Source organism: Salmo salar, chromosome 05 (assembly GCF_965601325.2).
Source record: "Salmo salar chromosome 05, fSalSal1, whole genome shotgun sequence".
NCBI classification, from domain to species: domain Eukaryota; kingdom Metazoa; phylum Chordata; class Actinopteri; order Salmoniformes; family Salmonidae; genus Salmo; species Salmo salar.
This window is the reverse complement of record NC_138295.1, coordinates 72,738,493-72,750,975: the sequence shown is the minus strand read 5'-3', so window position 1 is coordinate 72,750,975 and position 12,483 is coordinate 72,738,493. Positions and strand designations below refer to the sequence as shown.

Sequence of the window (12,483 nt, the reverse complement as noted above, 5' to 3'; positions counted from 1 at the left end):
ATTTCAAGGCTATAGCCTACAAAGAAATACATTGTGAAGCATTTGCGAGCGCGACACACTAGGCTGGTAGGGAGTCAATGACATTAAGCACTCAACATTTAAACAACATTTTGTTGTATTAAAAATAAATCATTATACTCTATAAATTGAGCATATAGGCTGTGACTAACTTACAAATTAAATGAAAAATGCCTTATTAAATCAAATCAAATGTTATTGATCACATACGCATGGTTAGCAGATGTTAGTGCAGCGAAATGCTTGTGAAGGACTAGAAGCGAGGCAGCCCTCTGTCAGCGCCATCTTTCTATCAGGCTCAGTCTACAGTGCCTTTGAATTCATTTTTAGAAACACCAGTTTGGCCAGTCTGTGGCTTCTGTCTCAAGCGATGGTTCCTGGAGAGCAGGCCAGCAGCAGAGAATATCCTCTCTACACCTGCAGAGCCACTGGGGATGATAAACACTCTGTTGGCCACCCCAGGCTGGGCAGAGATGCAGAGTTGTTTGAAATGTTTTCTATAGGTAGGCCTTAAGGTTTATAGGCAAAATATGCCAGGCCTATTGGGCCAAAATCAATTATGCCTATTGTATTGATAATAGAACAAAAAGTTACGAAAACATTTAAGAAATCCGATTTTTTGTTTATAAATACTTTGATACAATGACAGACTTAGTTATCTACCCACCTTGTTCCTTTCTTTTAGCATGCGCACATAGTAAGTACACCATCATGCTTTTGGGATATATGTCTTTTCAGATTCCACAATGATTCTTTAGTTGTGGACATTACATCACCACACTCCCTCTCTTCTTTGTTGTGGACATTACATCACCACACTCCCTCTCTTCTTTGTTGTGGACATTACATCACCACACTCCCTCTCTTCTTTGTTGTGGACATTACATCACCACACTCCCTCTCTTCTTTGTTGTGGACATTACATCACCACACTCCCTCTCTTCTTTGTTGTGGACATTACATCACCACACTCCCTCTCTTCTTTGTTGTGGTCATTACATCACCACACTCCCTCTCTTCTTTGTTGTGGACATTACATCACCACACTCCCTCTCTTCTTTGTTGTGGTCATTACATCACCACACTTCCTCTCTTCTTTGATTACATCACCACACTCCCTCTCTTCTTTGTTGTGGTCATTACATCACCACACTCCCTCTCTTCTTTGTTGTGGACATTACATCACCACACTCCCTCTCTTCTTTGTTGTGGACATTACATCACCACACTCCCTCTCTTCTTTGTTGTGGTCATTACATCACCACACTCCCTCTCTTCTTTGTTGTGGTCATTACATCACCACACTCCCTCTCTTCTTTGTTGTGGTCATTACATTACCACACTCCCTCTCTTCTTTGTTGTGGTCATTACATCACCACACTCCCTCTCTTCTTTGTTGTGGTCATTACATCACCACACTCCCTCTCTTCTTTGTTGTGGTCATTACATCACCACACTCCCTCTCTTCTTTGTTGTGGTCATTACATCACCACACTTCCTCTCTTGCTCTTGGTCCTCATCTTTGTCACCTTGATTTTGCACATGCGTGTTTGATAAGTTTCTTTATGAAAATATTTAGCAAACTCCATGACAGTAGCTAAAGCAAGGGACTATAGCAGCAGACAAATGCATGCTGGGCCGGGCAGGCCCTGAGCTCCTGAAGTGAGCGCTACTGGAGCACTATTGGAGCTAAATTGGAGCGGGCTAGAAGGCCAACACTCCAGCCTTTGGGAATCTCGCTCCAGGCTCCAGTTAAATTGGGCACACTCAGCACCCCTCCACTCACATACTGTGGTCCTGCTCCATAGCTCAGAGGCCAATACAAGGGAAGTCTCTGTAGTACTATGCCATTACTCATATACAGTACCAGTCAGAAGTTTGAACACCTACTCATTCAAGGGCTTTTCCTTTATTTTTACTATTTTCTACATTGTAGAATAATAGTGAAGACATCAAACTTTTGACTGGTACTGTAGATAATAACCTGTTACGGACATAGTAGCTTACTTAGTCTGTTGGTTGTATTTGTTAATTTGTGTTGTCGTTTCACAGTTTCATTTTGTTATGACTTGAAAAGGTGAAACTGGATTTTGTCATCTTTGAGAATAAAAAAACAAGCATTTATGTTACTCTGAGCACTCATCCTATATACTGGAACCGAGAGAGAGAGAGGGGGGAGAAGTGATAGAGAGAACTGTGAGGAAGGGGGAGAGAGAGAGAGAGAGAGGGGGGAGAAGTGATAGAGAGAACTGTGAGGAAGGGGGAGAGAGAGAGGGGGGGGGAGAAGTGATAGAGAGAACTGTGAGGAAGGGGGAGAGAGAGAGGAATGTTTTTAATAATGCAGGTGGCAGATATAATTAGTTGTTCGTTGGGTGGATTTGCATGTTTTCATAAAAGGGAAGTTGGTGTGAGGGAGGGAGTGTGTCAGCAAAGACCAGTGTCTGTGTAGATATTGTGGCTTCTCATAAGTAGTTAATACAGTAACTGCCAAATGAAACATCTGTTACGGTAACTTATTTTAAAAATAATTAACTTAACATAATTCACTTTTTATTTTATTTACAGTGAATTGTGTACCCCTCACCGCCCCTCTCTCGCTCTCTATCTCTTTAAATCTTTCTACCCGCCCCAGCCCACTCTCCCATTCCACCCCGTGTTCCTCCTCTCTCTTTCCCTCCCTCTCCCCCTCACACCCCTTGATTCTCTGTCTATGGGGACAGTCCCAGCCCTGACTGACTGTCTGTACAGTAGAGAGGAGAGGAGAGGAGAGGAAGGAGGAAGTGTTGTGGTGTAGTATAGCGGGGTGGGGTGTGGTGTGGTGTAATGATGACACTACAGTGAGTAACATCAGTATAGAGGTGTCTAGTAGGGTTCTGTTCCCACTCAAACCTCTGTAGCACCTATTGTTAGACCAAACAAACACCTCTGTACATATAGGAAAGAATGAACGGAGGCTGCACAGCAAAACATATCACCGCATACACAAAAGCCAATACTGCGGTGTGATCTCATTTCAGCACCCGTAGCATCAACCGAAAGCATTTGCACTTTCTATTTTTTCTATTGCTATGTGATTATCTGTATAATGCTTCAACTGAACCTGAACATGCTGACTCACATGTCATTAGTCATTAAACCTAATCATCTGCTCTCTCCGTCTCTCTCCTTTCTCCCCTCTCTCTCTCTCTCTCTCTCTCTCTCTCTCTCTCTCTCTCTCTCTCTTGTCTCTGTCTCTCTCGGTCTCTCTCTCCCTCTCTCTGTCTCTCCCTCCCTCTGTATTTCTCTGTCTCTCTCTTGCTCTCCCTCTCTCTCTCTCGTTCCCATAGAAATCAGGATGTCAAAGCCAGTTGAGGTTGAGAACACAGGGGCTGACTCTCCAATGGAGAGCACAGGTATTTGTCTGTCTGTCTGTGTGTGTGTGTGTGTGTGTGTGTGTGTGTGTGTGTGTGTGTGTGTGTGTGTGTGTGTGTGTGTGTGTGTGTGTGTGTGTGTGATGAATTTCTAATTGTTTCCTATCCCCCCACACAGACTCAGAGAGGAATGGTCCTGACTCAAATCATCAGGTTAGTGTCTGCTTGGTTCTTCACCTTCATTTCAGTACTGATATCACTGGTAATATACTGTGCATTCAGACCCCTTGACTTTTTCCACATTTTGTTACTTTACAGACTTATTCTAAAATTGCTAAAATTTGTTTTTTTCCCCCCTCGTCAAGCTACACACAATACCGCATAATGACAAAGCAAAAACAGTTTTTTAGAAATGTTTGCAAATGTATTAAAAATAAATAACTGAAATATCAGACCCTTTACTCAGTACTTTGTTGAAGCACCTTTGGCAGCGATTACAGCCTCAAGTCTTCTTGAGCTACAAGCTACAAGCTTGGCACACCTATATTTGAGGAGTTTCTCCCATTCTTCTCTGCAGATCCTCTCAAGCTCTGTCAGGTTGGATGTGGAGCATCGCTGCACAGCTATTTTCAGGTCTCACCAGAGATGTTCGATCGGGTTTAAGTCCGGGCTCTGGCTGGGCCACTCAAGGATATTCAGAGGCTTGTCCCGAAGCCACTCCTGCGTTGTCTTGGCTGTGTGCTTAGGGTCATTGTCCTGTTGGAAGGTGAACCTTCGCCCCAGCCTGAGGTCCTGAGCGCTCTGGAGCAGGTTTTCATCAAGGAGCTCTCTGTACTTTGCTCCATTCATTTTCCCTCGATCCGGACTAGTCTCCCAGTCCCTGCCGCTGAAAAACATCCCCACAGCATGATGCTGCTGCCACCACTATGCTTCACCATAGAGATGGTGCCAGGTTTCCTCCAGACGTGACGCTTGGCAATCATGTTTCTCATGGTCTGAGAGTCTTTAGGTTTTGGCAAACTCCAAGCGGGCTGTCATGTGCCTTTTACTGAGGAGTGGCTGAATGGTGGAGTGCTGCAGAGATGGTTGTCCTTCTGGAAGGTTCTCCTATCTCCACAGAGGAACTCTGGAGCTCTGTCAGATTGTGTAGATTGATGAGGAAAAAAGTACATTTGATCAATTTTAGAATAAGGTTGTAATGTAACAAAATGTGGAAAAGGTCAAGGGGTCTGAATACTTTCCGAATGCGCTGTACCATTAGGAAACATAATAATCAGTTAGTCATGTTCAATGGTGACAATCATGCAGCAGTCTAGTCTTTTTTATGATCATTTATGTTTATCTGTACTGATGGTTCTTGTCCTTATTACAGCTTCAGCAGATGAAAATCAGTCCCTTTCACCTTTCTCCAACCCTCAGCAGCAACAAGGTGTGTGTGTGTGTGTGTGTGTGTGTGTGTGTGTGTGTGTGTGTGTGTGTGTGTGTGTGTGTGTGTGTGTGTGTGTGTGTGTGTGTGTGTGTGTGTGTGTGTGTGTGTACATGTGTGTTTTGTGTGGCCACACTATAGAGTATTTTGCAACATTTGCATACAGATTGACAGGTATGCAAAACAGTCAGACTAGCCAGTTTGGACATGCCCATTCCAGGAAGAAGGGATGACTATCCCTTGTTTCTAAAGAAAAGGCAGGCACCTTCCTGTTTGGCATGCAGGTTACCACAGCAGACAGAGCAGAACAGTCAGCTTCGTTTAACTGTATCCCTCGTTCTCTCTCCTCCTCTCAGAATAAGATGGAAGAATGTGGTGAGATGTCCCCGGGCCCTCCTCCCCACCACAGCCACGCCCCCTCACAGACGCCCCTCCCACACACACAGCTCATGCTGACTGGCTCCCAACTGGCAGGGGTAAGACAAGGAGGAAGAGGCTTAACAAACAAAACACACATTGATGCACACTCTCAAAAACACAGACACATGCTTATTGTCTGGCTTGAGTTCACTGCTTTATACTTTATTCCTTTTCTCTGCTCTTTCACATACCCTCTGCATCTCTCTGCCCTCCCTCCCTCCCTCCCCTTCTTTCTCTCTCTGTTCCTCTCTCGCTCTCTTTCTCTGTGTCTCTCTCTCGCTTGGTGTCCCTTTCTCAGTTGACGGCTCTCTTGCCGGCTCAGCAGCAGTTGTTACTGCAGCAGGCTCAGGCTCAGCTTCTAGCTGCAGCTGTGCAGCAGTCTGTTCAGCAGTCCAACGCAGCTCACGCAGCTCACGCAGCTCATGCAGCCCACGCAGCCGCCCAAGCCAATCAGCAAGCTCAGGCAGCCGCAGCAGCCAATCAACATGCCCAGCAACAGCAGGCGGGACAGACAGGGCAGCAGGGCCAATCACAGCCCCAGGGACAGGGACAGAGCACACAGGAACAGACAGGTCAACCTGTCCCTGTCCCGCCCACTCATCCCCAGCTCACCCTCTCTCAGCCAATTCAGCTCACCGCCCAGGTACTGACAACCAATCACAAGGCACATCCTGGCTGGGAAGAGGTGGGGAAGGGTCTTGATTCAGGAGACAGTCTGGGATCCTCCGTTTTATTGATCTTTTCTTTTATTGCTTGTGTTGCTCTGCTGTTCTTTCAGTCTTTTCTCTTGGCCTCTATATGAAGGGGTTGTTTTCATTTGTTCTCTGTACATCTGTGTTCTCTCCACTCTGACCCCTCTGTTCTCTCCATCTCTGACCCCTCTGTTCTCTCCATCTCTGATCCCTCTGTTCTCTCCATCTCTGATCCCTCTGTTCTCTCCATCTCTGATCCCTCTGTTCTCTCCATCTCTGATCCCTCTGTTCTCTCCATCTGACCCCTCTGTTCTCTCCATCTCTGACCCCTCTGTTCTCTCCATCTGACCCCTCTGTTCTCTCCATCTCTGATCCCTCTGTTCTCTCCATCTGACCCCTCTGTTCTCTCCATCTGACCCCTCTGTTCTCTCCATCTCTGACCCCTCTGTTCTCTCCATCTCTGATCCCTCTGTTCTCTCCATCTGACCCCTCTGTTCTCTCCATCTCTGACCCCTCTGTTCTCTCCATCTCTGACCCATCTGTTCTCTCCATCTCTGTTCTCTCCATCTCTGATCCCTCTGTTCTCTCCATCTCTGATCCCTCTGTTCTCTCCATCTCTGACCCCTCTGTTCTCTCCATCTCTGACCCCTCTGTTCTCTCCATCTCTGATCCCTCTGTTCTCTCCATCTCTGATCCCTCTGTTCTCTCCATCTCTGATCCCTCTGTTCTCTCCATCTCTGACCCCTCTGTTCTCTCCATCTCTGACCCCTCTGTTCTCTCCATCTCTGATCCCTCTGTTCTCTCCATCTCTGATCCCTCTGTTCTCTCCATCTGACCCCTCTGTTCTCTCCATCTCTGATCCCTCTGTTCTCTCCATCTCTGATCCCTCTGTTCTCTCCATCTCTGATCCCTCTGTTCTCTCCATCTCTGATCCCTCTGTTCTCTCCATCTGACCCCTCTGTTCTCTCCATCTCTGATCCCTCTGTTCTCTCCATCTCTGATCCCTCTGTTCTCTCCATCTCTGACCTCTCTGTTCTCTCCATCTCTGACCTCTCTGTTCTCTCCATCTCTGACCCCTCTGTTCTCTCCATCTCTGATCCCTCCATCTATGATCCCTCTGTTCTCTCCATCTCTGACCCATCTGTTCTCTCCATCTCTGACCCCTCTGTTCTCTCCATCTCTGACCCCTGTTCTCTCCATCTGACCCCTCTGTTCTCTCCATCTCTGACCCCTCTGTTCTCTCCATCTCTGATCCCTCTGTTCTCTCCATCTCTGATCCCTCTGTTCTCTCCATCTGACCCCTCTGTTCTCTCCATCTCTGACCCCTCTGTTCTCTCCATCTCTGACCCCTCTGTTCTCTCCATCTCTGACCCCTCTGTTCTCTCCATCTCTGATCCCTCTGTTCTCTCCATCTCTGATCCCTCTGTTCTCTCCATCTGACCCCTCTGTTCTCTCCATCTCTGACCCCTCTGTTCTCTCCATCTCTGACCCCTCTGTTCTCTCCATCTGACCCCTCTGTTCTCTCCATCTCTGACCCCTCTGTTCTCTCCATCTCTGATCCCTCTGTTCTCTCCATCTCTGACCCCTCTGTTCTCTCCATCTCTGACCCCTCTGTTCTCTCCATCTCTGATCTCTGTTCTGTCTTCCTGTCTCCCTGCAGGACATCCAGCAGTTGTTGCAGCTGCAGCAGTTGGTTCTGGTACCAGGACACCACCTGCAGTCTCCTCAGTTCCTCCTCCAACAGCACCAAGGGCAGCAAGGTGGGCTCCTCGCACTAGCCACTACCACTGGTTCTATTCTATTGGGACAGTGCCCTGAAGATGGGCTGTAGATGTTCCAACTATCAACAAACAGATTTCATTTATTTAGAAGTGCCAACTGTTAACAACCATTAACAGGTTCTTCAACTGTCTAATACTAGAATGCCTATTGGATTCTCTGATCGACCATGGAGCTTTGTGGAATATTACATGTGTTGTTTGTTCACATAACTGATCATAGGCCTACTGATTCCCTCACTTCTTCACTCCTCAGGACTGCTATCAACACCAAATCTGATTCAGCTACCTCAACAAAACCAAGGGAGCCTCCTGTCCGCTCCCACCAGGCTGGGGCTCCAAGCACAGGTAGGACAACAGAGGAAACACCCAGGCTTTGAGAGAGGCTACAGGCCCGGCTCTTTCCAACAAACATCTCTTCTCATCATTCTGTCATATCCAGTAAACGCCTCTCTTCTGCTATATAATTCTCGCTCTCCCACTCTCTTTTTCCTCCTCCCCCTCTCCCCCTGTAGAGAGACAAGACTATGGAGGGCAGTGGGGTCATGACCTCTGTGTCCTCTGTGACCTCTCACCCCGAGGAGCCCAGTGACCTGGAGGAACTGGAGGTGTTCGCCCGCACCTTCAAACAGAGACGCATCAAACTGGGCTTTACACAGGTACGCCTTTCTGTGTGTGTGTGTGTGTGTGTGTGTGTGTGTGTGTGTGTGTGTGTGTGTGTGTGTGTGTGTGTGTGTGTGTGTGTGTGTGTGTGTGTGTGCTAACTCCCTGTTTTCCTCCCTCCCTCGCTCTCTCAGGGTGACGTGGGAATGGCCATGGGGAAGCTATATGGGAATGATTTCAGCCAGACCACCATCTCTCGCTTCGAGGCCCTCAACCTGAGCTTTAAGAACATGTGTAAACTCAAACCACTACTGGAGAAGTGGCTCAATGATGCAGGTGAGAGGGGAGGGTGGGGGATGAAGGAGAGGACGGGAGGATGGGAGGGGAGGAGAGAGGAGAGGGAGGATGGGAGGGGAGGAGAGAGGAGAGGGAGGATGGGAGGGGAGGAGAGAGGAGAGGGAGGAGAGAGGAGAGGGAGGATGGGAGGGGAGAGAGAGGAGAGGGAGGATGGGAGGGGAGGAGAGAGGAGAGGGAGGATGGGAGGGGAGGAGAGAGGAGAGGGAGGATGGGAGGGGAGGAGAGAGGAGAGGGAGGATGGGAGGGGAGGAGAGAGGAGAGGGAGGGGAGGAGAGAGGAGAGGGAGGATGGGAGGGGAGGAGAGAGGAGAGGGAGGGGAGGAGAGAGGAGGGGGAGGATGGGAGGGGAGAGGAGGGGGAGGATGGGAGGGGAGGGGAGAGGAGAAGGAGGATGGGAGGGGGAGGATGGGAGGGGAGAGGAGAGGAGGGGGAGGATGGGAGGGGAGGGGAGAGGAGAAGGAGGATGGGAGGGGAGGGGAGGAGAGAGGAGGTGAGGGAATTGGTAAAGGAGAAAGGTGTATGACACTTTGAATCAATCAATACATCAGTTGATTAATTAACCAATCCCCAAGTTGCATTAATCTGGAGAATGAATGAAACTTTATTTGTAAAAAATGTTTCAACTCTTTTTATTGGTATTTCTTTTCACAGTTATAGGAAACAATGCTTGAAATACAGTACATTGCACATGGTTTTATACATTCGATATACCATGGAAATGAGGTAGGAATGTATATGCCCATACAAAAATATAAAAGACTTAAGTAATACATTCATAACAAAACATTAGAAACAACAAACATGGCTCATCTTCAAAACGAATAGAACAATTATAATAATAAGACAGGCTAATATTAAACATTCACAAAGGTGAGATTAAATACAAAGCTAGTGTCTCTACACAGGTAAAGAAAGGTTGCCACATTTTGTAGAATTTGTCAGAAGAAGGGTATATTTTATCTTCTCCAATTTACTGAAGTGTAAGAGATCTTTAATCCACACGAAATGAGGAGGAGAGGGCGACTTCCACAGAAGTAAAATCAACCTTCTTGCCAACAAAGGCTACAAAGTCAGATGTGTGTTTTGGTAGTGTTATAGTATCAGGTATTACCCCAAATAATGATGTTATGGCAGTAGTTGCAAAAGGTACCTGTAATACTTTAGATATGGTATCAAAGATGGCAGACCACTAGTTATGTAGAGAAGAGCAGGACCAAAACATACGTATTAATGAAGCAGGAACTTGCCGACACCTGTCGTAAACAGTGTGGACATCAGGATAGATGTTAGAAAGCCTGAGTTTAGTCCAGTGAGTGTGGTGGAGGATTTTGCATTGGATCAAACCATGTTTGGCACAAATAGAAGAGGAGTGGACATGATGCAGAATACCTTCCCATGTGTCATCAGTCAACTCTGTTTACCCTGATGAAGACAGCTTGTCTGTGGAAACGTTGGTTATTAGGTTATTACATTATTGCATCTGAGCCCCTAGAGTGTGCGGCTCACCTTTTCTTTTCCGGGTGTTCTACTCATCTAGCCAGCACCTCGCCTAAACAGGTGTTCTACTCCTCTAGCCAGCACCTCGCCTAAACAGGTGTTCTACTCCTCTAGCCAGCACCTCGCCTAAACAGGTGTTCTACTCCTCTAGCCAGCACCTCACCTAAACAGGTGTTCTACTCCTCTAGCCAGCACCTCGCCTAAACAGGTGTTCTACTCCTCTAGCCAGCACCTCGCCTAAACAGGTGTTCTACTCCTCTAGCCAGCACCTCGCCTAAACAGGTGTTCTACTCCTCTAGCCAGCACCTCGCCTAAACAGGTGTTCTACTCCTCTAGCCAGCACCTCGCCTAAACAGGTGTTCTACTCCTCTAGCCAGCACCTCGCCTAAACAGGTGTTCTACTCCTCTAGCCAGCACCTCGCCTAAACAGGTGTTCTACTCCTCTAGCCAGCACCTCGCCTAAACAGGTGTTCTACTCCTCTAGCCAGCACCTCGCCTAAACAGGTGTTCTACTCATCTAGCCAGCACCTCGCCTAAACAGGTGTTCTACTCCTCTAGCCAGCACCTCGCCTAAACAGGTGTTCTACTCCTCTAGCCAGCACCTCGCCTAAACAGGTGTTCTACTCATCTAGCCAGCACCTCGCCTAAACAGGTGTTCTACTCCTCTAGCCAGCACCTCGCCTAAACAGGTGTTCTACTCCTCTAGCCAGCACCTCGCCTAAACAGGTGTTCTACTCCTCTAGCCAGCACCTCGCCTAAACAGGTGATCTACTCCTCTAGCCAGCACCTCACCTAAACAGGTGTGCGTTTCTTTCGCCTCTAGATTCATCAGTCAACTCATCACCTAGATCCTGTTCCCATAAAGTTTTAATAGCTGCGAATGAAGGATTGTGAAGAGAGGAAATTTGATCATAGCTATAAGAAATAATACCTTTTACTGTTGGGGATGGTGGGATAAATGCATCAGTGGGAGGCCCACAGGAAGACTGGGGAATTGAGAGGTCATGTCATGGACAAAGCTGCGCACTTGTAGATATCTAAAGAAATTACTATTCGGAAGGTGGAATTTATCTGAGAGTTGTTGGAAAGATGCAAACGTGCCGTCAATAACGTTATTTCTGAGTAGAGGGGCCCTTGCAAACCAAAGTGATGTCTAAACTGGTTCCAGATCTTGAGAGTGGTTTTTACTAAAATGTTTTAGGTATAACTTGAAGTAGCAGAATGAATAGGGGAATGTGCCAAAGCAATCAGTGAAGATGGCATACATGAGGAAGATTCTATCTTCAACCATGCTGGAATGATATGTTTGGTATCTACACGGATCAAGTACTGAATTACACGGAAGTTCCAGACTTCCAGATGAAGTGGGAGATAATCCCATCTAGTTTGCGGAAAAAGATTTGGAAATAAAAATAGGTTCACATTGAAAGAGGTAGGAGAATTTAGGAAGGGTATTCATTTTAACCGAATTAATTCGACCAGCTAATGATAGGGGGAGTAGTGACCATCGTTCAAAATGTTTCTCCACCAGAGTAAGGAGGAGTAAAGTTAACCTTTTTAAGGCTATCAAATTTGTCTATGACATGTACCCCCAAGTATGTACATTTGTTGAGAACTACTCTGAATGAAAATGTGTGTAATGGGTAGTTACGAGCTGCCACATTTAAATGGAAAAGCTTGCTCTTATTCAGGTTTAACTTGTAACCAGAGACTAGCCAAATGCATTAAGAACAGATAGCACAATGGGTAAGGATACATCGGGGTTTGAGATATAGAGAAGCAAGTCATCAGCATAAAGTGAAACCCTTCGTTTGATGTCGCCTCTGAACACTCTCGTTACATGTGGGTTGGATCTGATTGAATGTAACCTTGAGTTAATGAAGATATATCTGTAGAATGAGGATACCAGTTTGTGTGATTTTAAATCATCCCACTAATCAATCTCTCTGTTTGACAGAGACCATGTCCACAGACAGTACTATGCCCAGCCCCAGCTCTCTGTCCTCTTCCTCAATGGGCTTTGAGGGCCTGCCGGGCCGACGCAGGAAGAAAAGAACCAGCATCGAGACTAACGTCCGCGTGGCCCTGGAGAGAGCCTTCATCACGGTGAGAGACATGACAAATTGTCGTGGAAATTCTACACAGGGACAATCAGCGCGATGGAGAGGTTCCAACCAACTCAATGCACCAAGTACACATGTCAATCAGGAGCTCCACCTGGGGCAGCCCCGTAACGTTTGGGATGCATTTTGAAGGAGGGAAACCCTAATACACAAATAAACTATATAATCTAAGATGGAGAATCGTTATTGTCTTTACCGGAGATAAACAAAAAGAACGCGC

The 12,483-nt window shown here is 46.8% G+C and overlaps 1 protein-coding gene across 6 annotated transcripts in view; it reads left to right on the top strand.

The window, feature by feature from the left end:
• The window catches only part of LOC106595289 (POU domain, class 2, transcription factor 2), a 66,078-nt gene that overhangs the window by 39,728 nt on the left and 13,867 nt on the right, over nt 1-12,483 (top strand). For 3 of the 6 annotated variants that reach the window (XM_045718730.2, XM_045718729.2, XM_045718737.2), the window contains exons 2-11: nt 3,345-3,410; nt 3,547-3,581; nt 4,741-4,797; nt 5,151-5,270; nt 5,513-5,857; nt 7,567-7,666; nt 7,941-8,032; nt 8,200-8,343; nt 8,482-8,623; nt 12,098-12,246. In XM_045718730.2, the coding sequence (XP_045574686.1) occupies nt 3,345-3,410; nt 3,547-3,581; nt 4,741-4,797; nt 5,151-5,270; nt 5,513-5,857; nt 7,567-7,666; nt 7,941-8,032; nt 8,200-8,343; nt 8,482-8,623; nt 12,098-12,246 (1,250 nt within the window). The remainder of the gene's footprint in view (nt 1-3,344; nt 3,411-3,546; nt 3,582-4,740; nt 4,798-5,150; nt 5,271-5,512; nt 5,858-7,566; nt 7,667-7,940; nt 8,033-8,199; nt 8,344-8,481; nt 8,624-12,097; nt 12,247-12,483) is intronic. The other 3 variants (XM_045718736.2, XM_045718735.2, XM_045718731.2) reach the window with 2 other exon arrangements.